The 27,466-nt window shown below is 48.1% G+C and overlaps 1 protein-coding gene and 1 long non-coding RNA gene across 12 annotated transcripts in view; one reads left to right on the top strand and one right to left on the bottom strand.

The window, feature by feature from the left end:
• Window positions 1-27,466, bottom strand: part of RABGAP1L (RAB GTPase activating protein 1 like) — a 223,838-nt gene that overhangs the window by 28,167 nt on the left and 168,205 nt on the right. Inside the window, exon 1 of one of the 10 annotated variants that reach the window (XM_054073608.1) lies at window positions 18,988-19,287. The exons of 6 other annotated variants lie outside the window; for them this stretch is intronic. Coding sequence is in view for 2 of the 4 variants with exons in the window: in XM_054073606.1 (XP_053929581.1) it covers window positions 4,564-4,674 (111 nt within the window). In the remaining 2 variants the exon portion in view is untranslated. Of the gene's footprint in view, window positions 1-4,563; window positions 4,820-7,662; window positions 7,801-18,987; window positions 19,288-27,466 lie in introns of those variants that run through there. 3 more of the 10 variants (XM_054073607.1, XM_054073606.1, XM_054073610.1) reach the window with 3 other exon arrangements.
• On the top strand, window positions 6,454-12,342 carry LOC128852941 (uncharacterized). 2 transcript variants are annotated; one of them, XR_008451100.1, is made up of 4 exons: window positions 6,462-6,583; window positions 7,193-7,452; window positions 7,570-12,085; window positions 12,223-12,342. It is a non-coding gene; the product is annotated as an uncharacterized LOC128852941 (long non-coding RNA). The 2 variants fall into 2 exon arrangements; XR_008451099.1 differs by lacking the exon at window positions 12,223-12,342 and having other exon boundaries at window positions 6,454-6,583; window positions 7,190-7,452; window positions 7,570-7,701.

A 27,466-nucleotide genomic window follows, 5' to 3' on the forward strand; every position in this document is an offset into this window, starting at 1 on the left:
AAGAAAGTGCAGGAAAGCTCACGTAACCGCACCGATGGTGGGTGTGACTGGAACACACAGAGCTGTTCAAAATCCAAAGGGTTAAAGAAAGAGTGGCTGTGTCTTGAGATCGCAAAAGACATGAGACTTGAGCAAGCAAGGGGAGAGAAAGACAAGAACTATTAGAGCTTTTGGTTTTCTGAATCACCTGTTTGACAAATAAAATTTGTTCTTTTATTTGTTGTACAGACATACAAGAAAGTATCTGCTGCTCCAAAGGCAAGGTGAGAGGATCGGGGCAGACTCTGGCTGCTCCTGCCCCACCGAGAGGGAAGGGCTGGAAGCGAGACAGCTCCTAGAGAGATCCTGGGAGTGGGAGCCATCCTTCTTTTGGGAACGGAACGTTGAGAACAAGAATTATATCTGCTGGAAAGGGCCAGTTCTCCTAACAGCAACCACCTGAAGTCCCTGATTCCTCCTTTGGCAGCAGCAACAGCAGCAGCACATCAGCAGAAATGCCACCCAGGGAAAGATGGTCTTCAAAAGCTCAAATGCTGCCGGCTCCTCCTCACTGCAAGGTGCTGCACAAGACAGAACTGGAGACTCATAGGAAAAATGAGACTGGAAGGGCTCTCCAGGGCGCACAGACCAGCCTCCTGCTCACGCAAGGACAGCTTCAAAGCCAGAGCACGCTGCTCAGCTGTCTGCTGGGGGGAAGCAGATAACCATTTCACCTGACAGCCTCGGGTAGCGCCGCCCCGTGCACAGCGAACCTCTGTCACCGCGGGGGCAGTGACCTCACTCATGGTGTCACCCTCCACAACTCCCAACGCCCTTCTTGCACTGATGCTATCCAGACATTTGGTCCTCAGCCTGCACAAACAATGGAGTTGTCCTACCCAGGGGTTTGCCTTCACTGGACCTCAGGAGGTTCCTCTCAGCCCACCCCTGCTCAGGTTGCTCCAAACACACTTGCCTTCCCCACTCACCCCTGAGTTTGTGTGACCTGAAAGCCAAGTTTTTGCCACCCGAAAAGCAAGGTGCGTCCTGAAGATGTCTAACAGTCCAGCCAGCTGCTTCAGCCCACCGACCACTGCGCCCCAGGCTCCTGCCACGCCACCCTGGTTTTCACCCCGCCTTGAAGTTCATCCATCCACTTTGAACCTGCTCAGTTGGGCTTCGATGGGAAACTGAGAGCCTAGAAACCATCACATGGCAGAGCCTGTTGGTGCGCAGCCACAAATTATTTCTATGGAATGGCTGATAATTCCCCTGGAACAGAGCACTAAACACAAGGCAGGCAGGCAAATGAAAATACAATGAAGCTTTCCAGAAGAATGTCCTTCAGCTCTGTATTAAGAGGATTATTTCACTCACTACACTATTTTCATCACCCCCTGGGCCCATATTTTCTGCAGAGAGGTGAAGAATTGAAATTCCCTGGAGTAAAGCTACTCAATTCCTGCACAAACCTCACAGCAGTCGGCTTTTATAGGCTGTTTTGCACGCCTGCGCAAAGGCATTTCAGAATAACTCCAGATCTTGAAAGCGAGACACAGCAAAACAGCCGTGTGTCATGGTCACACTGCAACATGACTAACCTATTAAAAGATACGCTGGAGGACTGCTATCGTACAGGGTTGCTCCGGAGCTCATTTAACAAAGCCTTATCCCGGATCATCTACATCCTATTTTGTCATCTGGTGGTGATGTGCATCGAAGCACTGCTAACAAAAACACTGCTACGCTTTCCACTGACTAATTCACATTTTTCATTGAAAATAGGACTCGAGTGGACGGGACCTAAGAAACAGTAGACAAATCTGAATTTCCTCATTAAATCACATGGCACTGGATGTGCCAGAAGGTCACGCAGGGCTGGCCTGAAGCACAAGCAACCCACGGCAGCGATCACCCAGGCCTGGGTTGGTTTCGGTATGAACCTTTCGCCATCTCGCATGGGAACGAGAGGCTCCCGCGCGCCCTGACCTACTGCACGAGCTATAACGAGCTACTGGTTGCGAGATTTCTGGAAGTACAACAAAGCCGTCCTGGCATCCACACTGCAAAACAGGACGAAAGCCTTTAAAGAACACTTCTTTAAACTTTTCTCCGCAAGCAGAGGAAACTCCTTTAACAAGAAACGATCCCTGGGTTTTGCAAACAAACGGATGAATCCCAGATTGCAATAATACCTGTGCTGGTAACACGAGCTCTCAGAATAAACAAAAACTCTGCAAATTCCTTCCGCAGAACACCGATTTGTGTACAGTACACACCTTTGCGCAATCCGGTAAAGTGACCGGGACAGAGTCAACAGGATTTGCCCCAACTTCTCCCAGCTGGCAGCTTGTCCCGCGATTGAACGTAGCAGCAGAGAATCGAAAGAAACCTTTTGAGTCAGCAGGTCCCACCCCTCCGTAGTGCGGGCTCCCACACACCACCTAATCCCATGATAATCCTGTTGAGTTTCATCTTAAACCTCCTCAGGTTCTCTGCACCATTATTTACTTAGTTAACATCCTTCAAAACCATTTAAAAGAGGAGTTAAGTACTTCCTGTGTTAACCCTGCAGAAACCACATTTCTTAACTTATTTACTGGTACGTAAAGCACTGAAACACATTAACTGATTCAGGAGAAAAAACAAGAGTCAGTAAGAGCATGTGCTTACACAAAAGTCAGTCGCTAAGATCTTGTAAATAATAGTAATAATGATGCTGTTCCCTCCCACGGCTGCTCCATGCACGGATCTCTGTTTACTACGAGGTAAGTAGTTACTTCATAGAGAAATATTTGTTATTTCATCGTATTTTCAGAGTGGCAAAGCTCAGGCGGAGCTGTAAGGCAGTGGCTCTTACTCTCTCCGCTGTCACTCGCAGCTGACCTGGAGGGGTCTAGAGATGCATAATACGATGCCCATCGCTTTTCTCCAAAACTTCAGAGGCCACCACCGAGCCCATCCGAGCAGCACTTCTCAAAGATTTAAATTACACAGTAAGCCATCCATGAGATGCTTTCTTATCGTGAGGATTTTGATTTAAACACCTGCAGTAGCGGCTGCAGAACGCGTAAGGAGGTCAGGACAGAGGCACCCAGGAAGCCTCACCGTCACCGTTTGCTCGGAGAAACCCAGAGAAGCCTCTTCCCAGCTGCCAGCAGGGACCTGCTCCACCAGCACCTCGCTCCTCCCAATCCCACCGCAACCCGGGGACTGGTCTGAAGGAGAGGGACTGCTCCAGCAAACATCATAAACGCTGCTGTAGCAACTGGCTAAAGCAGAAACAGAGAAGTTGTGGCTGGACAAGGAATTCAGGATTACTATGTGCTGAAAATAACCAGCATGGAAAACCACGCGGCCCCTAACATGCCGGTTAAGCCCTCTGGAGCCCAGGCTCCAACACGGCCACCCTAATTAACCAGTCCAATCTAGGCTGGATGTCCATAGCTCCTCGCTAATGATTTGATGGGCTGTGTAAATCCCAGCCGAGAGGAGGCTGGATACGGAAAAAGGCATCACAACGCAAGGGGCTGGGCAGAACTCCGGTTCCGAGCCAGAGGTCTATGGGAGAGGCAGGAGAGGAGTTCACGCACCAGAGATTTCCCGAGCACGGACAGGCAGGAAAACCCAAGCAAGGAACGAGCTCAGAGAGGTTTTACACGAGATGGTGAAAAGGCAAATTCATCCTTTGTCACAGCGTAGCGAACCGCCTGGATACAGCCACGAACACAGCCCGCAAACACAAACCCTCCGTGGGTCCCTAAATAATGAGCTGATTCGCATTCTGACTGAAATTTCAACCGTCTCTGCTTTCTAAGTTACGCTCAATGCCTACACATTCACTTATATTTTCAAAGCCTTCTTTGGACTGATTCTGGGTGGATTGACCCAACGTGGGCCCATCTGTAGAACCTGAGACCAAAGATGAACCGCAGCAGCAAACTTCAGAGCCAGAACCAGACTGGAACACCGCTCCCTGCAAGTGCTGGGATCTCCTCGAGGGGGGAAGATGACCGCGCTATACACGTCATCTACATTCAGAAATACATTATTTATGGGGAAAAAGGAAGCAGCAGTTTAACTAAAAAAGTTTTGCAGGTACTGATGCTGATTCCAAAAGACGTAAAAGCGTTAAATCACTGTTTCCAAACAAGAGACAGAACCTCTAAGTTTTACTGGTGAGTGACCTCCACCCCATCCCCTGGGCGCACACCGAGCACCCGGCCCGAACCTTTAATGTTGTGCTAAAACACATCACTATGTTTACAGCATTCAGTGCCGATTCCACTGTTGGATAAGTTCAATCATTTTTCCGTTTAATCATTATTTCAAAAAATGTTCTTTTCGCTGTTATCCTACCAAGCAAACAACCTTCTTCTAAACTTCGTAGCCCAGAAACACACTACTTGAATAATCTTCTCCCTCCCGAAATAAACAGTTATTTTAATTTTTTGAAGCAAGAAAACAAATTTCTGGAAAAGAAATAAAAAGAGGAAATAAACAATAGCTTTCAGCAGAAGGATTGAACTACTGGAAAGAGCACAGACCAAACATTGTTGGCAAAGGAGCAAAGGCAACACCTACCACGGATTTGGGTTTGCTGCCTGCCACCAGGTTGGCCAGAAAGTCTTCCTCGTACAGCTGGCTAAAAACATGGGCGTCGTATGCCACCATTATGGAGATTTCTTCCATCATTTTGCCAGCAAGCAGCCGTTAGCAACCCGAGCGGGTTGACAATCCCAGGCTGAACCCCGGCTCAGCTCCGTGTCGGTTGTGCGCACCCACCTGAAGGAGCTAATGAGGAAGGAGTGTCATGAGAGAAAACAACCCAGAAAAAGGGCTCCCCTGCGGGTTTTCCTCCAGGGTGTCTTTTGTGGTCAGGGCAAGCAAATAAAAAACACCTGCTCACACTCCCAGCTTGCAAAAGGCACCTCCTGAAGCTTGGAGAAAGCCAGGTAAATAGTTTTTGTTCCAGGATTAGGCTGAAGAGGAAAAAGCAGTACCCAAGCCAGATTAGTCTTAAGCGAGAACAGATCCGTCGGTGCTTGTCGGTAGGACTTCTCCAACCTTGTAGCGATTTTTTCTTCTTGATATCCACTTTTCTCCCACAGAAAGTTGATAGCCTTGTTAGCAGAGCCTCTCTCGCTTTCCAATGAATTGCTGCTCTGGCTTATTTGTAAATTCACAGGAACCACTGTAATGATGATTTCATTCAGACATTCCTTGGAATTTTCTGCAAGTTTCTAGATCTCTCCTTTAAACTCTTAGAAAACACTCTTTTTTCCCTGCTTTTATGTGGATCCAAATTGCATCTTGTGCCATGTAGATGCTTTTGGATCTTAGGAAGATGATGGCATCAAGTTGCAACCCTCCAACGAGTCCTTCACCTTCCTTTGGTGATAGAGGGTAAAACAGCCAGGCAAGATGCAAGGAGGGCTGTAAGCTCTTCCTTGAATAAGCTCACAAGTGAAATTAAAACTGTTTTATGCAATCGGAAGGTTTCACAGCAGATGTTTTTTAACCTGCATCTAGCAGGGGTTTGCTTTTAATGAAGCAGTGATGTGGTACCCCTTGTCCACGGGTCCTAAACAGCGTAGCTGCCTTCCAAATTGTTCCTGACTTTCCAATTCATTTATCATAACACCTGACACAAAAAGTAAACGGCACAAGTACAAAGTTTGGAAAAAAAAAAAAACATTAAAAATCAATATTCTTAAAACTACAAATGAAAATGTAGAAGATAATAAGTGATTTGAAGAAACAAAACAGAATGTGCCAGAAAGAGACTCCTTTCAGGAGACCCGGGCGAGGTGAAACTCCCAACCAAGTCAGCAGTTCTGCTCAGACTCATCCACAACGCTTTTATCTTCTCTGGAAGCCTTTTGTTCTTCCTGATGAAAAAAGCACACCCGCTCAAGAAACAGAAATCATTTCAGCTGTGCATTCGCCTCCAGAAAGAGCATGTGCTGTGTGCTGCAAATCTGGTAGAAGTTTCCAGCTCAGGTTGCTGGGAGCATAGGGTTACGCTCTCGCTTTCCAGAATAAACAGGGTCAGACCCGCCTCGCTTTTCTCTTTTTCCTGTGCTCCTGGAGGATCCTTATCAAAGATTACCCGGGTATCTACATAGCAGCAGGTGCTATTTGCATCTGAATTGGAAACTTGAGCAACAGCCGTGGCGTACAGGATTAAAAACCCAACATCTCTTTCACTTAAATATGGGGGGGAAATTACATGTTATTGCTAGGAAACAGAGAGAGTTCTAATAGGCTTATGGCAAACAAAAAAAGCAGTGCTTGAGGTTAAATCCTTGATCTAAAGCAGATTCTAACTATGCTTAACCCTTCCCGGAGGAAAAAGGTATTTTTTTCCTTGAAATGCACTTATAGCGCATTTGTAAAAATTTTTCTTCAACAGCTTGAAATTGTTTTTCCAATTAATTCCCAGAGAAGAGACACTTCTGATTCCAGTCCTGAAGCGACACCCAGCTTGCGATGGCTCTCTGTGCTGTCTCTCCAACAATCCTACCTGCGATGCTAACTCCCGCTCGGCTTTTCCGAAGCCCTTCCAACGACCGCTTCCTCCTGGCCGGCGCTGCCTTGGCAGGTGGGTTGGGTTGATTTTTCCTTGTAGGCAGTTCGGAGCGCGCGGTGGGGAGCGGCTCCTGCTCGGCTGCTCCAAGGTGTGCTGACAAAGGCACCTGTTGTCAGAGGTAATGCACAGCCCTTCCCAGGGCCCCTCCCGCCCCGCTGGCACCCACCCCGCTCCGGAGGCTCCCAGCAGGGACTGACATGGCAGGTAGGCGCAGGGGAGCGAGCAGGCGGTGGAACAACAAACGTTCCCGTGTTAATGAGAGACCAATTTAATTCTGCAACAAGGGCAGGAGGTGGGGAATGCAAATGATCAGACGAATGCCGCAGCTGCAGCTACTCCGATCCCTTCCCTGAGTCAGCCCACGGGCAGTTCTATTTATAAGGAATTATAGACCAGAACTATATTCCTTTTTTTTTTATCTTAAAGAGAAGGGTTATGATCATCTAGCAGAGCTAAATCTATATGTTACTATCGTATTATTGGCTGAAAAATTCTTCTCATATCAATTCTTAAGAGAGAGCTGGTAATTTTGGCACGTTCTAACTAGCAATCGCAAGAACAACTGATTTTTGGTGCCAGCAAATGCGTATCTTTACTTTAAAAATGATGTTTTTTCAGCAGTTATTTCAAGCTAATGGAGCTGAGCTGCCCACAAATCCTGGCGAACCTGCGTTTTCCACCCATGCCAACAGCCTGTGCTACGCTCTGAATCGGCGCACAAAATTATAAGGATCAAGCCAGCTGAACTAAACCTTTCCAGTTAAACTGACGGAAGCAAATCCACCCAGGCACAGCGTTCGCACCAGGGAATTGGAGAGGGAGAGGCCAGCAGAGCTGCCCTTCCCCACCTCCCGGGCCGCACCACACACTCCTCCCAGCATGTCAGTACGGAGCCATCCCCTCCGCCAGGCTCTCCCAGGGCCGATCTAAGGAATAACCTTTCAAAAAACCCAATAAAAAGCACGTGGTGGAGCTTCATATTTCTTTAAATCAAACAGCGCTTCCCTGTATAACACCACGTCTGCCCTGCAGCAGCCTCCCTCCAGGAGCAGGGGCGCAGTCCCCTCCACGACACGGTTTTGGAAGCGTACCTCCACAGCAGGGATTTCTGGAGAAGCAGTTCAAGCAGGCAGTCAAGACGACAGAAGAGAGGCAGGAGAAGGGCAGGTGAGCTGCAGAGAACGGTTAACTAATTAAGGTAAATAGCCCTCATTACAGCTGTGGGGATTTATGTGCTGGTGGATCATAGAGGTGAATGGAAAATTCCTGAATTGAGCAAACCAGCTAGCTTAGCAAAGCAAAATCCTGCTCGCTCCTGAGATAAATCCACTCTCACTCCACCCCCAGGAATGTCTTGCTGCTATCTGACAGGGATAGGATCTTCTGATAGACGGAAAAGCGTTACGTATGTGAGGTATGTGCAGCTCCTCGCTAAGCACTCCCTTCCTGCCACCCTCTTTCTGAAACATAAAGGCGTTTTCTGCGATTTGCTTTTCATGTACTAATGAATCCGGGAAGATCACAGCAGTCTGCAGATAAGGAAACATAAAACTCCTTTCAGAGCGCTTGGAATGGCATTTGGCAGTGTTCAAGATAAGTTCAAAGGGTTTTATCCCCAAAATGGGAATGAATAACAGTAGTATTGAGCTCTTTCCAGTTCCCTTACCCAGTGATGCCCTGGAAGAACTGTTTCAAACCCGACCAGCAAATGGAATGCTTGGTTACCAATCAAACCTGGTGAATCCCAATACACAGATATGTTCTCTCCTCATCTGCAAAGGACTTGCCAACCGCTGAGGACCAGCAGATAGCTCAGATCTTCAGTTTGCACACGCAGGCATCTGCAGCGCCACCGGAAGCCCACGTAGGTGTAGACCCTGCATCAATGCTGTCCTGCTTTGCTGAACCCTTGGGCAGGTCAAGAGCCTGTGCTGGAGCGAAAGGCAGAGAGCCACCACCCACACCTCGCAAGTGTGGTCCTCCCGTTGAAACAGGGAGCAAAGCATCTACTGCTCTGCTGGCGGAGCCTTCGAGAAGGCAGCGATTTTACTCCTAACTCTGTTCCAGCTTTGGACATCAGAAGGTAAATACCTTTAGATGTGGTTCTGGATTCAAAGTGAGTGCTGAAGGCTACACCACTGCACGCAGGAGTCATAGATTGAGTTGGAAAGGACCTCAAAGATCACCTAATTCCAACACCCTGCCCTGGGCAGAGACACCTCCCAGAGTGCAGTTCTTCTTTACCCATTCTTTTCTTTCAGCGAAACAGGAGGTGGTAAAAGGTGGCCCCGCTGAGCCCCACAGCCGCCAGCGGCTGCTCCAGGCTGGTCCCTGGGAGCGGGGCAGACAGCCCGACAGACACCCCCCAGAAGGACAGGCAGAAATCCCAGCGCTAACTTAGAGCACCGTTCCCAACAGCAGAGACTGCTGCCGCCTGTTTCGTGTTTCACCTCTGCTCTTCGGGGAGCTGCTTTTAATCTCCTCCCGGTTCAGCACCAGCAGACGCCCACAACCCATCCAGGAACACGTCCGAGGGCGGCAGAGCACGGCCACGTGCCAGAGACCTTCCCACCATGCCCCGCCGCCAGGGCAGCGTCTCCCGAACCCGCGCCCTCGGAGCTCAACCCATGCAAACAGGTCCCTCCAGCTGCTGAAGGGACAAAGGGCAAGGATCCGTTTGCTATTGGAAATGTCTTGGATATATATTCCCTGGGGCTATTAATCCAACAAGCGAATGATGTCTGTACGGCATTTAGAACATGCAAACGTCACCGAGAGCCGAGTTCCAGAATAACCTGATCCTAACCAACACTACTGGGAAGTGTATTTTAAACTTGTTGCATTTATCACTTCAGCTGCTACTAAAATGAAGAGAATAATGGGGTCAATTATATTTTCCAAGAACACCAGCACAGCAGTTGTACAGCAGCGCTTCCCACTTATAATTATTTACATGCATTTCTGGCTTGATTTTGGTATAGCCTGAGTCAGGGATTTTACCCAAACAGCCACCAGCTAACGCAAGCAGAGCCAAATTTTATCCATCAAAACTTCATCAGAGTAACGCAGCTCCTTCGGGCTTCAAACAAACAACAATCACCCAGCAAGAACATATCTATGTCACTACCTTCGCCCGCAGTCTAATGGCTTTTCATTTAGAGCATATGATCAGCAAACAACAGATATTAACCTCAAGTAGCACATTAAACGGTGACATCTGTCACTCAAAGAGACTCAGACTCAGGGCTTCTCATTTTAAACCCATACCCGACTTTCTTTCTCAAGGTAGATACAGCTCTCCGTATTTAATCCCTACAGAGGGATTAACAGCCCTTATCTACCTCGCAGAGACAGATTAATACTGGTAAAATTAATGAAAAGTTGGTGTGGTGTTCTTATCGCCGCTGCTGTTACGCTGTTGTCCGACGAGGTTTGTCCTGAGCGCCGCTCAGCGCCTCACGAAGCAGCCGTGCTCACCTATCCGAGCGCCCCGCGTCACCCCACAGCGAGGATTGTTACTGGTGGTCACTTTGCACCTGACCTTAGCCTGGGACAAGATGAAAAGGAGATAGGCTGAAAGGCCGGAGAGCCACGCGCTACGGGAAATTCTGGAAGTTAAATAAAAGAAAGGAAGCAAAAGGCAGGAGCACATCTTCTGTCCATCAAACCCACCGGAGCCGGCCAGGCACAACCCAACCACCGCGCGCTCTGCTGCGCAGCGACGAGGCAGGAGCAGCACCACAGCAAAGCCCCCAAAACGTCTGAGGACACAGGACGAGGGGCAATGGTTTTAAGCTGAAAGAGGGGAGAGTGACATGAGATATTGGGAAGAAATGCTTTCCTGTGAGGGTGGTGAGACCCTGGAACAGGTTGTCCAGAGAGGTTGTGGCTGCCCCATCCCTGGAGGGGTTCCAGGCCAGGTTGGATGGGGCTCGGAGCCCCTGATCCAGTGGGAGGTGTCCCTGCCCATGGCAGGGGGCGGGACTGGATGGGCTTTGAGGTCCCTTCCGACCCAAACCATTCTGTGGTTTTATGATTCTACTACGCTGAAATTATTTCTTGTCCTGGAATATTAAGAAGCCTCAGCAGTTTCAAGTTGCAGCTAAGACAAACCAGGCTGGATTTGCATCTTGAGTGCTGCTCACTTGGAACATAAAAAGGCACCTCTGACTTAATAATTTTCATTTCATTGTGTCTGAGCTATTGCGAGTTATCAAAGTGAAATTATCTTGTGTGTTTGTCCGGAGCTCTTCCTGTTTTTATGTTAACTCTTTTCTCTTTAACCCCAACAGAGGCCTCACAGGAAAGGGCAGACGTTCCTATAGGTAAATAGCACAATAGTATATACTCACAGAACAAAAAATAAACCTGCAGTATGACTCCTTGGAAGATAAGATAAAGAATAATTTAAGACTGAGATGATGTGGGTGAGCAGGAAATGGCACACGGTGCCAGCTAACCAAGGCTAAACCAGACAGACCAGCCTGGGTATCTCAGCAGCAAGTCAGACAGTTGGATTGTGAGACGCGGTCTAGACCGAGGCATGCTTGAAGACTCTGAAATGAGATTCTTTCATGCATTATACATTAAAAGAACAAACTAGTGGTACTTTCTAGGAGAGCAGCACGTTGCACGGTGCTGGAGTTAAAAACAAAAGCTTTAAGTTGGAGGTCAAAGGACTGAATGCAGCGCTTGCTAGTATATATTTATACCAGAGACGAGTAACAGGGATCTGATACAGAAAGCATCTTGACATGAGATCCATTTGCTGGGAAAGAGGGAAGGCGGCCAGGTCTGAGAGCTCCCCTGGAACTGGTACAGGCCAAGTCCAGAGGAAGAAAGCAGCTCCGGGCTGTGCAAGCTGATCAGCCGTATGAGACTGCCAGCAGCACCCACTAATCTAAGCTGCACATTATCCTTTGCCACTAAATCCCTATTCATCCTCATGCAGCACAGTAAAAGAGAAATTCTGTTTTCAGAAGATGATTTGGGAGACAAACTATTTCAGCACTTAACTGTGCTGATCTGGTCCCCTACTGTGAAAATCTGCATCAGCGTTTAATGCTTCAATATACCACAATGAGAAAAGCTTCTCTATTTACATGTGATTTAAAGATTAACCTGTCTTGATTTGACTGTTAATAAGCTTATTTTAAGAGCTCGAATGGTATGTGTGGAGGGGGAGAGAAGGCAGGTTCCTACACAAGTTACCGAGGAGCTCGCTCTGTGATAATGAGGTATTTCTGCAGACCTCAGAGACCTGAGAAATTGTCACACGGACTTCTACCCTCCTCACTTGTGTGGTTCCAAGTTTGTCTTTCCTTTAACACCTGGCCTGCAGGTCTGCACTACCGCTACTATCCTATCAATGCAAGGAAAAGAGACGAGACATTCCCTAAAAGAAAAAAATAACAGGAATTGGTCCAGCGTAGCACAGATGTCCACAGGGCAAGAGAACATTTTCTCCTTGGATTCACACGCTCAGGCTGAGCGTAAGGTGCTGCTTGCGCTGAGGTCAGTGTTTCTGCCACGTGCGCACGGGCTGTGCCTCCTCAGAGGCTCCGTCCCTCCCAGGGTCCCTGCTGACTCCCCTCAGCATCCCAATAAAGGGAAAATTTAGCCGTAATGTCTACTCTGTTCTTGATTTTTAGCATGCCTGTTTTATAGGCGAAGTGCTTAAGAAAAATTCCTCCTGCAAAGAGCTCAAGGGCAGTGCCTGGAATGAACGAGAGCTGATTTTGACTTGATTTGAAGTAAAAAAACCCCCACAGCAGCAAACAAAGGAAAAACAGAGGATGCAAGAAAACTTAGGATGATTTGCAAGAAGTTTGCAAATGGAGATTTTGACCATAAAATTCCTCAATATATTTCCAAATTGTATTTGTTATGTGATGAACATCATTATTTCTACTGCTTGGAAAGTCAATCCCCCCAAGCAAAATGGGAAAAACGCACTAAAAAATGGGAAAGTGGGGTATATAACCATGAAAAAGTAAGAGATTCTTTCGCTTCTCTCAGTCTTGCTGTTGGTTATGAGTGACAAGACAGCAGCTTCAACACAACACCTTTTGGTATTCAGAAAGGACGTTCTCTATCAAATTTCAGCTCTGTGTTGGCAGCTCAAATTAATAGGGGGAATCAGTGTCGGCGTTTGTTCGCTCATTTGGAGGCTGCAAGAATAAACCCTGGGGGGCTGTTCTTTTGCCTAAAACAATAGTGAACAACAGCGTTTAATCTGATGGTATAACACGACGCTGGTCTGAAAATGAAGGAAAATAAACCGATTTATAATGAACTGATAACTAAAAAGAAAAGCTACGCCGCTGTCTCCACATGGATATTATATGTCACGTAAATCCAGGTGATCCGTGTAATGCTTTCAAAGGTTACAGATGTCCTTTTCTGCTGCCTTAGTGGGAGAGTAACACAGTTTCTAATTACTCTTTAAAGCGAACCATTCTTCATAAGCACTGAAGGATTTGATCACCTTTCTCAGCCGCATGACGGCTGTCTCTTAGAATGGCACACCACTTGCTCTCCTCTGGATACATCCCGCTGCAGAGCTTTGCCACGACCTGGAAAACCAAACACAGACTTGGCAACGCTCTTGGGGCTGGAAGAGTCGCCTGGGGATTGGTACGGGGATTAGTAACTGATTCTGCTGTACATTAACTGGGTTTCCTCAGCTTCTTTAAGGAGACTGAAATGAATGAGTCCCACTGGTGATGTGTGTGACACAGAGCATTCCTGACACTGCACAGCATCAACGTTACGCGAGGGACGGTATTGCTATTGAACTGTCCTGGGGAAAAAAGAAAAGCGAAAGGATAGTTTCCTTAATACTACTTAGCACTATGAAATTGAGAAAGACCAGAAACACCCGAGTCAGACTTTTCTTCTCTCTCATAACGGAGTATAGCAGCAGCAAGACAAAAAACTCACTGCGAGCTAAAGACAGAGCACCCGCCTTGGCGCCTGCGTGCTTTTGGCCACCCGGTACCAGTGTGCACTGCGGAACAGCCCAGCTATTTTGTTGGGCAATACTCTATTTTTATTCTTATTTATTTATTTATTTTCTATTAGGAAGGTACAACCTGTGCTGCCTTTCTCAGTGTTGTGTGCATTGCTGTGCTCTCCTCGGATCTCTCAGAGTGAGGGGATTGCAGGGTACAGGCAGGTGCTGGGCACAGCACCACCGGGACCAGCAGCACAAACAAGTGAGCCGGCAGAGGCACAGGGCAGCTATGGCTCCTGCCATGCCTTTACCGGCTCAGGTGTCCTTTATCCCTTCTCAGCACTCCGCACCACACTACACTTTGCCAGAGCTCTGGAAGTTCAAGAGCGAAAGGCAGGAAGAGCCATGACAAGAAGCACGGAGGTGCCCACCCACACCAGCCGCTTGCCTGCTTCTAGGTGCAGTTCAAGGGGTTCATCATCATCTTCCACTCCTAAAACACCTAAAACTTTCCCATAGGAAAGATCTTTTTTACCTATCTTCATAGAATCACAGAATCCCAGGTTAGAAGGGACCACAAGGATCACCCGGTCCAGCTTTTCTTGGCAAAAGCACGGTGCAGGCTAGAGCCCAGCACCCTGTCCAGCCGAATCGTCAATTAATCAAATTAAGATCTCTGACTCAATCTTTTTAAATGTACCTTAAACAACTTCTCAGGGCAGTAAAAGTTATTCCTGGGCATTTCAGCAGGTTCTAAGCCTCCTCTGTTTTGCCCACAACTCAGCTTAGAGAATACTTGACATAACTCAAATACTTGGCCGAACACTTAGCACCGTTCCTGAGCTCTGTGTGAGTAACTGCACCAAAACATAAGACAAAGAGCACAGCTTGGCTTGCAAAATCTCAGCCGTATTAAGAAAATACAGGGAGCCACAGGTCAGCAAAGGTTTTACAGTGAGTACTCCTCTGGGTGTGCATAAAAAGCAGACATCCCAGTGACAGATGCGTATTAAAGGACCAAAAAGAACTCACTTTGAGAAAAAGAGAACAGAACGAGCACGCCAGACCGCTCGGAAATATTGTAGTTTTTCAAGTGGATAATTGAATGATTAAAGCAAATCGGGGAAAATTCAATTTGGACTTAAAACATCACCTTCCTCATCTCACTATGATGTAAAAAAAAAACCCAAACCAAACTCACTTGGCGCCGTGCCCAGCCCAGGTTCTGCAGGGCTGCCCGTGCAATTCCAAGCATTCACGCGCTTCTCTTTGCTCTTCTCCAGAGAGGGTCAGGGAATGGACGGATGATCAAAGTGCAAAAACTATTTTCTCCCAAGAAGAAGTCAACAATGAAAACTACAGCAGACAGACAGAGCGGCTGTCAGTCAGCAGGCAAAGGTGTGGTGGACCAACAGGCAGCAGTGGTGGAAGAAGTATAGTCCAGAGACTCAGGTCAACAACATTGTCTCTGCTTGATGAAAATAAAAGGAAAAAGGAGAAAAAGGCAGTTTGGTACCTGCTTATTCCAAATAAATCTCTACAGGGTTCATCCTTCTCTTTTCCAAGCTACAGAATCGTGCTGGAGAAAAGGTACGTGATATTGGAGCTTGTGAGAGCATCTCAATTGTTTTGGAAGCCTTCACTGAAGAGCGTGGCAGTTCTTTCATCAGTTATCACCGCAGTGACGCTGACGGGACCAGCGCTACCACCACAATCACAGCCAGGCTCTGCTGTAGTGTCCCCACTTAGTGCTTTCCTGGCTGTGCAAAGCAATTAAAATCAGATTTTGTGCTTGGCAAGGAGATTCTCTGGGTGACACGTGGTGCAGCAGTGCACGCAAATCACCTCCGCCCGTTCTTATTGGGAGCACGTCTAGAACAACAAGTACAGTAACAGCTTCATCACGCTTCTGCTATCCTCCTCTGTCCAGGGGCAGTCACTACAAACGCTCCGTTTGTGTATCTACACACCAAATACTCCATCAGCAACCTGCTCCTCTCCTCCACTCAAGGCAAACCCACGTCCTGGCCAGGGTCCCAACCAACTCCACCCCACAAAAATGCTGCTATTCCTGTAAAGCTGCCCCCACCACAAGGCTTTCCCAGCACTGCCGGGCAGGTGAAGGATAACTGTCTTTTCACCCTTTGCAGATCTAGCTGAGCTACAGGACTCCTGGAACGCAGGCACAGCTGACGTTAAAGCAGCCAGAAATAACGTAGGCAGAAAAATGGCTTAAAGCCATCTTTGTTCCGACCCTTTTTTTTACTTACATCAAGGACCGTGGGGACCAAGAGGGGCTCTTGATCAGGGAGAACAGGGATAGGATGAGTGGGTACGGTTTGAAGCTGAAAGAGAGGAGAATGAGATGAGATCTTAGGGAGAAATACTTTCCTGTGAGGGTGGGGAGGCCCTGGCCCAGGTTGCCCAGAGCGGTGGTGGCTGCTCCATCCCTGGAGATGTTCAAGGCCGAGTTGGATGGGGCTTGGAGCCCCTGATCCAGTGGGAGGTGTCCCTGCCCATGGCAGGGGTTGGAACTGGATGGGCCTTATGGTCCCTTCTAACCCAAACCATTCCATGATTCTCCGAAGCAGACTCCCAGCTGCTATCTCACACCGAGTACAGCAGTCCGTGGCCACCTACGCCTTCAACACATACTTTCAGCGTGATCCTGGATGCAACTCCAGCTCGAAAAATATCATCAGGACTTTGCTCCGCTGATGCTCAGCAACACCGGTAAAAACCGGGTAGAGGATGGCGCTGGCAAGAAGGTAAACAGCTACACAAGTAAAGGCACCCTGCCACAGCTCGGCGCTGCTTCCGTGCTACGGAAGAACTCTATTTAGCTCAAAAAATAACTAAGACGTACAAGTCAATAAGCAAGACGAAGAGTGGGAAAGCGGCTGGGCTGTGGCCCCTTCAGCATTTTGGAGGTTGCTTAGCAACGGGCTGGCTGCTGCCGGGCTAAAGGAGCATGGAATTAGCAGCTTTTCAGAAAGAGAAATTGAATCTAAAGCTGGGGAGGTGGCCTTGGGGGGGCAGCGCGGGGAGAAGGATCCGCTGGGGGATCTGGTACGGTGGGCATCTCTTTCCCAAGCACGGGCATCTTTAATTGACGTGGGTGTTCTCCTGCCTGGGTACTGATAAATTCCAAAGCAGGCCTGGCAAGTTATAATAATTCAATCTTGATTAAAATGACGTACGTTACAGTCACCTTGTGGGTTAATTACTTATTAACGATCTTATATAGCTCAAACCCAATCAAAACAGACTACCATTGCTCTGTTAGTGCCAGCTGGCTCTACACCACGTTTGCAGCTGCACAGTTATCTATTTTCCTATTATTTCAGGTCTAGGTTATCTCGATGCCATCTCTGCATTCCCTTAAGGAATTCGCTCCCTGCGAATCCTCCGAGTAACTCGATCTCAGGTGCACACATCCACTTGTTCTGCCCAAATCATATTGCTTCTCTAGCCTTCCCAAACAGCCCCGCGTGGGCACGGAGAACCATTCCATAGACAGCAGCTATTTGAGGGGACTGAGTAATGAGAAGAGCAAGAACAGCACATGTACACACTTCATGGAAGAATTAACGGGAGTTTTCAATGAAAGATTTTTCTGGGTCACTTAATCTCCGGCCAGATCATAGCAGTTAATTGTTTTCCACTGCTAAATGTGTGTGACGCTGGTCCCTGGCAGCGAGACACAACCCGTATGGCACACGAGCCTTTGGAAGGTGGGGTGGGACGGCGATGGGGTCAGGAGAGAAGTGAAGTGGCTCGTCCAGGCATTAAACTGGAGGAGGAAAGGGAAAACACAGTGGCCCTTTCCCCAGCGTTTTACACACACACTGAGGAGTGAAAACTTGTTTTACTCCTGAACTACAGAGTGGCTTATATTTGTGTGGCACTGCAGAAACAGAGTAAGACCTGTTCAGGGGCCTACGTGTCAATCAAATCTACTCAGAGCAGGGAAACTTCTCACCTGCATTTCATCCTCCTCAGTGCCCCGATCCAGGACTTCACCGTTCCCGGGGCTGAGGTGGAGCGTACACAAGCCACCGCCAGCTCCGCAGGCAGTAAATTACGAGTTGTAGAGCGGGTTGGCTGGTTTCAGTCCTTATAATTTCCGGAATGATTTCTGGGTCCTTCGGGGGCTGCACACAGAGATGCCTTTGGCAATGTTTTGTCTTCCTGTTTGTCTGGGGTGGAAGAGAAGGCAACTGAGGTTCGCTGACGTGGCAAACGCTTAAGCCAGATGCCCTCCATTTCCTTAATGAGCCTATTAAGTGCATCTATCCTAAGTGTAATGAGGATTCTCAGAGGAAAGAAATACAGAGAGAGAACTGCCTGTCCGGAGATAATCCTTATACCTGGGCACAAGAAAATAACCTATAGGCTACGACAATTAATGGGGAACAATGCAATCCCATTGCAGAAGAAGCACATCAAGCTGAAATACCTTCATACCTTTCCTTTTTGCACCGCCACAGCACAGAGCTTCACCAGCAGCTTCAGCTTCGCCGCTGCCAAAGGAGAGACGATAAACCCCTGCTTCACGGAGCGGCTGTGGCACGCTCATCTCCAGGGGATCTGGAGAGGCAAGTGTCTGGTGGAACTGTTAGTGCTCCCTGAACCTGAGCAAAATCAGTGACTCGGTTTAGGTCACAAGGACCAAAGACTGTATCGAAACTCAAGAAGCACTTTATTCTCCGCTTGCCTAAATGAGTCCTTGCAGATGTGCATCCTAAGATTTAATATCCCCGGAGAGATTACAAAATACTGCCATATTAATACAAATACACCAGTTGCCAGGCATACAGCGACTGGCTCACATCCTTTTCCACCACCATAGGTTAATTACGACACAATACTGCTAGCTTTCCTGTGCTCAGCACCATTTGATGGGGGAGGTTATCAACTACGGGGCTAGGAGCTGCATGCATCATTTGTTAAAGCTGATTTACCAACGGCAAACACTGGTATACACAAAGCAGAAGGCTCAGCACACCAGAGATGGGCTGCAGGCTCCCTCGCTCCCTCGCCCCGGCATCATCAGTCCCAGCAGCACACGGAGCCACAGAGGGATGAGCACAGCTGTGCTTCCCCTCCTTGGCAGGACAGGCAGATGGACCACCGGCTCGGCCGTGACCTAACCGAGCGCAGCCGCAGAAACAGGACAGATAGTGAGTACAGAAAAATATCAGGGAGCAGAGATTTAGCAAGGGAAGGCACAGATAGGGCTCCAATCTTGTGCTCCTATCAAGTATTAAGAGCAGAAAAGGGTGAGTTGGAAGAGCAAACAGCAACAGCAATGCTTAGGAGTTGGAAAGAGGAGATGGATTAAAAAGCATGCATATCTCTCTTAAAATAGCACTCTCTGTCAACTGCGGTGGTTTCCACACTGAATTATATTGTAATTACTTCCTGTTTGGACAAGGTCATAGAAATGAAAGCTCAATACCTTCCCACATCACCGTCTGCTGTTTGTTCCTGACACGCCTGGGGCAGCCACGTCTCCTTTACTGATGTCAACAAAGCTGCCTTCAGAATAAGCGGCCAGGTTCGGTCCACTAGTGCAGGGCAAGGCACATTAAAAAGTTAAGAGCCATCATTACTGGTCTTCCTGAGAAGCCTCCTGGAATACCGATGTCTTTATCCTCTTGCTAATCCTTACAATTCCCGGCTTATCGTAGAAGCAACAAAAAGCCAACAAACAGCAGGCACACACCGGGCGCTGCACAGGGCCCTGTGAAATCCCTAACATCAGTGACTGGAAAATAGGGATCAGTTTTTTCCACTTTTCCTTCTGCCCCCGAATTCCCATAACAGCACGTAACCCTGTAAAACATTCCTGTATGACGGATCAAAGGTTGAAAACCCACAAGGCACAGAGGTAAATCGTCGCCTTGTTTGAACAGGCAGCCTGTAACCGCTGCCGGGACAAAGCCCTTCTGTAGGGTGTTATTGTCACCGGCGCTTGGTGGAGGTTGCGATGAAGATGAAGGAAAATAAAGAGGGCCTGTGGTGTTTGCAGGGATCCAGGGTTCCCGACGAGCCCCGGCTGAGCTCTCAGCCCAGCGCTGCATCTACAAACGTGCGGCTCGTTTCCTGCTTGCTTTGGCCATTAGAGCCTCCGCCTGCTTCCGGAGGAGAAGCTGCCTGATGGAGAGAGATTGATGGGTGCGAGCAGCCGGCGAGACAGACTCTGGCACAGCCCACAGCTCCTGGCCTCCTAATTCAGCTCCGCAATGAGTGCCGTGCCTGTGATGAACCTTTCCCTTCGGGCAAGGAGCTCCTCTGCCGCCCGAGAGCACGAAGAGGAGGTTTGCATGGGTCACTGAGCCCAGGCGGTGCCTCACAGAATCGTTTAGGTTGGAAAAGACCTTAAAGATCGTGGAGTCAACCCTTATTCTAACACTGCCCGGTCCCTAAGCACCACATCTACATGGCTTTTAAATCCCTCCACGGGTGGTGACTCCTCCACTTCCCCAGGCAGACTTGGCCAGGGCTTGACAGCCCTTCCGGGGAAGAAATTTTTCCCAATACCCCCTTCACACCCTCATGGGGGCCACGTCTCCTGGTTCTGACTGGCCAGCCAAGTCTTTGGCCAGCCCTGAAGCGCTTGGCTTTGTCCCGTCAGCTGGAGAAGACGACTCTGGTGCACCTCAGGGCGGAGCAGAAAACCACATTAGCAAATGGATCCTGCCAGGCTGGCGAGGCACCAGCTTTGCAGGAACCCCTCGTCAGAACACCCTGCTCAGAAACACAAACTGTCCCGAGCAAGATGCTGCTTTCTCACCCCGTGTCCTTCCTCCTCAGAGAGGAACACGGCCTCCTTCATGCAGTGCTTAGAAAACACAAATTAAGTACTCTTGGAGGGAGTGCGTTACAACACAAACCTAAATTTCACTTTGTGCTACAAATGAAACAACGGCCAAATCTGCCTCTGAGCTTCCTACTGCTGTGAAAAGCAATGGTTTTGTGTCCATACAGACCCGTGTGTGTGTGTGACCGTCCATACACGCTGCTGGGATGAGGAGAACTGTGCGCTGGGATCTACGTTCTGCAGGCACCGAACTGCAGCTCCTTCCGCCACCACAGTCCCCTTCATGTCTACCTCATGAAGGAAGAAATGATACCTACTGCTTTCAGGACAGTTTTCAAGTAATGCAGCAGTGACAAAGAGATGATCTTTTTCTCGTTTCTGACAAGTCAGGTAGATTGCAAAGTCATCAAAACTAACAGCCTGACAATAAATTTCCCGTGTGTCACTGACAGAGGGAAAAGAACAGAGCCCAAAGCTGGGAAAATAGTTCATCGGAGGGCGAAGGCGTTACTGAGTACCGCATCTTGCAGCAGGCTGCCTTCGGGGAGAGCGGGAGCCAGCAGAGCAAGGCATTCTTGTTAGGAAGCTAGGAATCAAAGCTCTGATCCATTTCCAATTCCTTCCACTGCTCTTGACTAGCTGAAATAAAATCAATAGTCCCTGCTCCGCAAAGACGGAGCATCCCGGGTGGCACAATCAGCTTGGTTACTCAGACTGCCATGAGATTGTTCCTAGGGAGGACGTACGATAAGGTCATCGATCTTGTGCTCTGAGCCACGGGTTAACAAAAGGATTTCTGGGATTACAAAAGAGCTCTTCAGACAAGCGCTTGGCTCCGCTAAGAGCTTCAGCCATCATTTCATTTTTCTTTTTTCACAGGTCAAGGCCTGCGAGCCTCTCCCAGTGACACCATCCCAGCATTTCCATCACGGAGAGCACACCTGTATGTCCCGTTTGGGAGAGGAGCCACGTGGAGATGCCGCTGGAGCTCTGCGGGCGCTCTGCCTTCACAGTGATGGGTGACACAGCCCGAGCTGCCGTCTTCGGGCACGAGCCTCACGTGCACCCAGGGCTTGTGCCTACACTGCCAGGTTTAAGAGGTTATTTATTACGCTGATTAATTACTTGGAGATGAGATTTTCTATTTTTTCATGGCTTTGGACAAACTTCGCTTGCAGAATCACATTTTGGTTAAGAATTAACAGTCAAGGAAATTGCATTCATTAAGCAAAGGAAGTTGGACTAATAATAAACAGATACGACAACATAATGAGGACCGATCTTCATCTGCTGCTTGAACAACTGAATAGGAAAATCAGACACACGGTCAAGGCTTCCCAGCCAACAGACCCACGATAATGCTTTTTAACTGGGTTTGATCATTTTGGTTTTGGTTGTAGAGATAAGGAGTGTGGGGAGATGTGAACAAAGAGAAGAAGGAACCTTTCATCCCTCCACGGCTTCCACAACCTCTCAGTCCACGCGAGATGGCAGATGCGTACCTGAACCAGCAAAGAGAGCATCAGCCATGAACTTCTGCAGGCAGAGGTGGGCTGGGGGGCACTGAGTCGGCACCTCTCTCGGCCCACATGGGCACAGCGTTGCGTGAAAAATAATCATTTACAGTTTTAAGCTGAAAGAGGGGAGATTGAGATGAGATCTTAGGGAGAAATGTTTCCCTGTGAGGGTGGGGAGGCCCTGGCCCAGGGTGCCCAGAGCAGTGGTGGCTGCTCCATCCCTGGAGGGGTTCCAGGCCAGGTTGGATGGGGCTGGAGCTCCTGATCCAGTGGGAAGCATCCCTGCGCAGGGCAGGGGGTGGGACTGGATGAGCTTTGGAGTCCCTTCCAACCCAAACCATTCTAGGAGTCTACGAGGAATTATTTCAGACTCGAGCAACACGAAACAGCCAAACCCCACATTTAAGAATTTGCATAAGAGCAAAATGGAACATCGCCATTCTCAATACAATGAAACACCTCCACAAATGAACACCAATGTCCTGGGACACGTCTGGAGAGCGCTTTAACTTGGTTCTCCAAAGACTTTGGCCACAGCTCTTCATCTCCGTTTAACCAGCCTATATATAATTTATTTATACTCAAACACAAACAAATTAAACAACGTAAACAGTTTAACCCTATGTTGACCACACTACTTAATCGCCACAGAAGAAACAAGGCTATAAAACAGTAAAAATAACAGTAATTAACTGTGGGAAACCACAGACTCCCAAAGCAAAGCAATAAAGAGATCTTAAAAATGTGAACATCGCCCCGATGAAGCAGCCAGCTGATCTGCCCCGGCAGCTACATGTTGCTTAGGCAATGGTCACCACCTACCGATTTTAACTTCCCACAGTAACAATAATGGCAAAAATAACGCCTGGGGTTTGTAAGGCCCCGTTATTACTGGGGACTTCAGTTCTAAAAGCTCCTGTCCCTGCAGAGCTCTGCACTTATAAAATGCATACGGCTGCCTTTCTACACTTGGGTTTGTTTGTTCGCTTGTGTTCAAAGCAGAGAAATTCAACTGCAGATGCCTGAGAAATCAAACACCAGCAACAACGCATAGAGATTCTGTTCCCTGAGTCTTCACTTTCTTTGTTTGCAAAAGCTCTGTGGAAGAGAAAGGGAATGCTGTCAGATTTTGCCCCCGCCCCTGTTATTTTCACACGTTTAGGTCTCAGTATAGCACGGTGCTTCGGCATCTATCACCTCATTTCATCTGTTAAAAGTAAATGAAATACATGTCTGGTCCCAACTGTCCTCTGCACCGCAGTGGGAATGAACGCCAGGCTGCTGCTCGCGCCGCTGCAGGCGACAGCCAGCGAGTCCGGGTCACCTGAGCCTCCTCTAACGCACCGCGCCTCGCTTCCCGCCACTTCAGCTTTACAACCTCTAACAGCTGCAGTAAAAATAACCGCAGCGCTTCCAAGAAAGACACATGTCAGACAGGCTGATCAAATACGACAGAAGGCAGCTTGACATTTTTGGCCTAAACGCATTTTTTTTCCAAATGCAAGGATTCTACGATTTCTAGGCACAGAAATAAAAGATAATTCTCTTTGTTGGCACCGAACTCTCAGTAACAGAGCTTCCTCCTCCGCTGTTCAGAGGGGGCAATACAGTATTTCTTTGGTCACAGCAATTGAGTTCTAAACATATAAAGACACAATATTCCTCAGGGACCTGCAATTGAAAGCCAGCCCACAGGCTTTGGCGAGCACGGCTCGCAGCATCCTGGCCACAGGGGCTCCTATATGGGACGAAATAGATTTCCTCTGCGTTACCGCTGTGCTACTCACTGCTGAGATGCTGTCTGTTCCCTCAGATCTGATGGCTTGAACGAGGTCCAAGAGAAGCACAGATGAATTTTCACCTCCAGCGAGATTTCTCCATCTTAAGCCTGAACGCTTTTGTTGGTTTCTGCAACTATACTTTCCTGTATCAATACTTTTTTTTACGTAGCTATATTTTTACCCATGCGTCTTAGCTCACAAAATGTGAAAGCCCGTGTTGTTTTGCTTTTCACGATGGCCTTAAGTGCTGCTGCTGAGATGCATTTAGTTTTCCCCTACAGCCTCTTTTGTGCCACAGAAGCATCTTGATAAAGAAAAGCATCTGACTGTGAACAAGAGGCAGCGCAAACCTGCCGGGCACCATCGTCACAGTCTTTCTCCATATTCAAACTCCAGGCACCCTCAGAAAAATCAGTTACAAGTTACAGGGTTTCATCCTTCATGGAAACCAGCAAATAGACTTCCCCTTCCAACTAAGATGACTGTTAGCTCTGCACACTCCGCTTGACACACAGACCCCAGGAGGCAGAAAACACTTTACAGAACATTTTAACGTGTCCCCTTACGGGAGGTGAGTCAATCCGCCAGCCAGTCTGCACCAGGGATTCAAATGCATCCAGTTCAGCTCAGGAATAATTTTCACTTCCTCTTACTCACAGAGCCAAGTTATTTTAGACAAACCAAGGCATAGAAGGCAGAAGATAGAAATGTCAAGCAGTGCGACTCCCTGCCACCTTCATCTACTGCTCTCCGTACTATTTTCAGCGGCAAGGATGGAAAGGAGCTGTTATTCATCCAGGAGGAAAGAGCCAGATTCCAGAAGCTTAAGCCCTTCTGAGTATGCTTTCCATCTTTCTGAACAGGAAAGCATCTGTCATTCTGGAAAGCCATTTCTCCTGATGGCACAAACCTCAATGAACCAAAATGCAGAGCATTTTCCCCCTGGAACAGTTTTCAGATGTCCCCTGGACCGCTAACGCCCAGGACAAACCTCACCATGATGCACGCTGTGATGCAGTTGCTGGGAACACAGACTGTGAACGTTTCTACCACTTTTCCACTTCAAACTTTCACGGCTCTTTAAAGATTCTTACCTTCAACACTATTCTTGTTGATGCCCCACTCATGGAAGGACAAGGCCATACGCCAGCAAATGACTGCTCCAAGGACACCGAAATATTTGTACTCGGGTTGCACAGCTAATGGTTAAAATGTGTTTATATTTAATTATTAATAACGCAATCATATTGCTTCCCTGTTGATGAGATTAGCAATATATCTGATTTCATTTACAATGCCAACTGAGTGCACATGAGAAAAAGACCAAAGCCAAACCAACTGAAGAGTTTTACTAAGGCTTGGACACTATGGAAATTCACCCTTGCTAACGGGCAGCATGTTTGCTGACTGGAAAGCCAGAGAAGCAGAGTCCGAATAAGTAAGCGTTTCATAGCTGAGCCTGTGTTTTTAAACGCATGACACTATCTACGCTGTTAATGCTTTGATTTACTGAGATTATAAAGACACTAAAGGTCCGATTCTTCCGTAGGCACTTTAATCTTAGTAAGTTCAACGGAGATCGGCGTAAGGTCTTGCACCTGGGAATACATAAACCTAGAGTGCAGCTCAGACCGGGTTCCACAGCCTCCACAAACCTGGAGAGCAGCTCTGTGGAGAAGGACCTGGGGGTCTTGGCGGACAACAGGCTCAACTTGAGTGAAGAGTGCTTTGCAGGAGCAAAGAAGGCCAGCAGGATGCTGCGGTGCACCAAGAAGGGCATCACCAGCGAGATAAAGAAGTCATTATCCCACTCTGTTCAGCATTTGCCTGGAGCGCTGTGCTCAGTTTTGGTCCCCACTATGCAAAGAAAGCTGCGGCCAGGCTGGAGAGGGCCCGGAGAAGGAAGGGGTGATCACAGGAGGGGGAAACTTTCCATAGGAAGTAAGGCTGAGAGAACAGGGTCTGTTCAGCCTTGAGAGAAGAAGGCTTAGAGATCGTATTGTCTGTTCCAGGGCATAAAGGGTGTCTGCCAAGAGGGTGGAGACTCCCTTTTTATGAGGAGCCACATGGGCAAGACAAGAGGCAGTGGGGATAAGTTGCTCCTGGGAGATTCCAACTGGATTCCAGAAGACAATTTTCCACCATGGGCACAGCGAAACATTGGAACAATCCCCCCAGGGCAGTGGTGGGATCCTCTACACTGGACACTGAGGGCTCAGCGCACAGGAAGCTGAGCCATCTCATTCGAACTACAGATCATCTGAAAAGGTTGGTCCAGACGATCCCTGAGGTCCCTTCCTACAGGGCATTCTATGATTTCACAACTGAATCCGACTCTCAGGTGCACAGAGCCAAACAGAAGAACGGGGCTGAAGCTGAAGACGGAGCAGGTGTTAAAAACCATGACCCTCCTCACAACGACAACAGGATCCTGTGCGCAGGAGATAACGGCGCAGACAGAAGTGGAATTGATCATTGGGCTTTAATAAGGAATCACATCCAGGCACAGCAGCGTTTTCTATAGATCCAAACACAATTCTTTTCAATTTGGTTTGGCCTTTTCTTGAGAAAGTGATAAATGAGCAATTTTTTTTCCTGTCCTTTATATTGGAAGATTAATTAGGTACCTCAGAGCTAGAACCAAAGGAAAAGAAAGCTTGTGCAGTTTTAAGGCCTTTCCGTAGTTTTTTCCTTTGCTTTTCTGCCGCATTTGTATTGTTTTACCACCTCTCACAACAGCTCCCCCCATGTATCTATATAAACACATATATATACATATAACTACAAAGAAAGAGAACGCACTAGAGAGAAGAGAGAAAGTGAGTGAGCTATTTTTACTCCTTTCCATTGAAACTCATGTAAATCAATACCCAATTCCTTGTTAAACCATACCTGCAAGAAAACTGCTTCCAGATAAAACAGCGACAGAGGTGCGAATAAAATAATTCCCCCGCATCACTACGGTGTGAGCTTCCAAACACCAGTTTGAATTCAAACATTACTCACGTAAATCTCTTTTAAAACTATACAAATAACAATTCTGAAATGAGAAAAAGTTCAGCACAGCTCCTGCTCCCTTGGCCTTTTCTTTTTGACTCCGTTGGCAGAGCCTTTCCCCATGAGCTGTACAAGGATCCCGGGGGAAGCCACAGCTGTGGGGGCATCCAGGTGGGATCCGTAACCTTGGCAGTACAGTGACCCACGTGTGCTTTCAATGGAGAAAGGCACTATTTTTCCACAAGACCATCTGCTCCTCTCACCTAAGGTGCTGAGAGCAGCAAGTGTGACAGAGCGGGACCCGCCGGGGAGCCTGCTTTCCTCCAAAGAGGGAAGAGATTGATGCGGTCAGGAAGAAGCTTCTCTTGGAAGAACATAGGATGACGATGGAAGATGAGACAGGGACTCATGGTAATCCCCGAGACATAGACTTAAACAATCATAGAATGGTTGGGTTGGAAGGGACTATGTAAAAGAAGATATCATTACAGATGCTGCCCCATAAGCACAAAAATCTTCCCTGCAGGTTCCTCTGCTCCCATCCCATGTGTTCCCCTCAACTTCCAAGCTACGAGGGGTGAGAATCCACAGTAAACTCCCCAGATCTCCCACCTACCTGCCTGCTACATTCAGCTTCACGGCATTTCTAGACCTGCAGTGTGGCACGTTTTGAGTGTTAGCTCCGCTCACTTTCCAAACATCCCAGGACAGATATGGAGAAACAACTCTCTACCTTCACCTGGAAACTATCAAAGCAGGTGATTCTCACATGGAGAGAATCTCCCAATCAGACTCCCTTCCTCCCGTTCTGCGCTCAGC

Source organism: Cuculus canorus, chromosome 8, assembly GCF_017976375.1.
Source record: "Cuculus canorus isolate bCucCan1 chromosome 8, bCucCan1.pri, whole genome shotgun sequence".
Classification (NCBI taxonomy): Eukaryota; Metazoa; Chordata; class Aves; order Cuculiformes; family Cuculidae; genus Cuculus; species Cuculus canorus.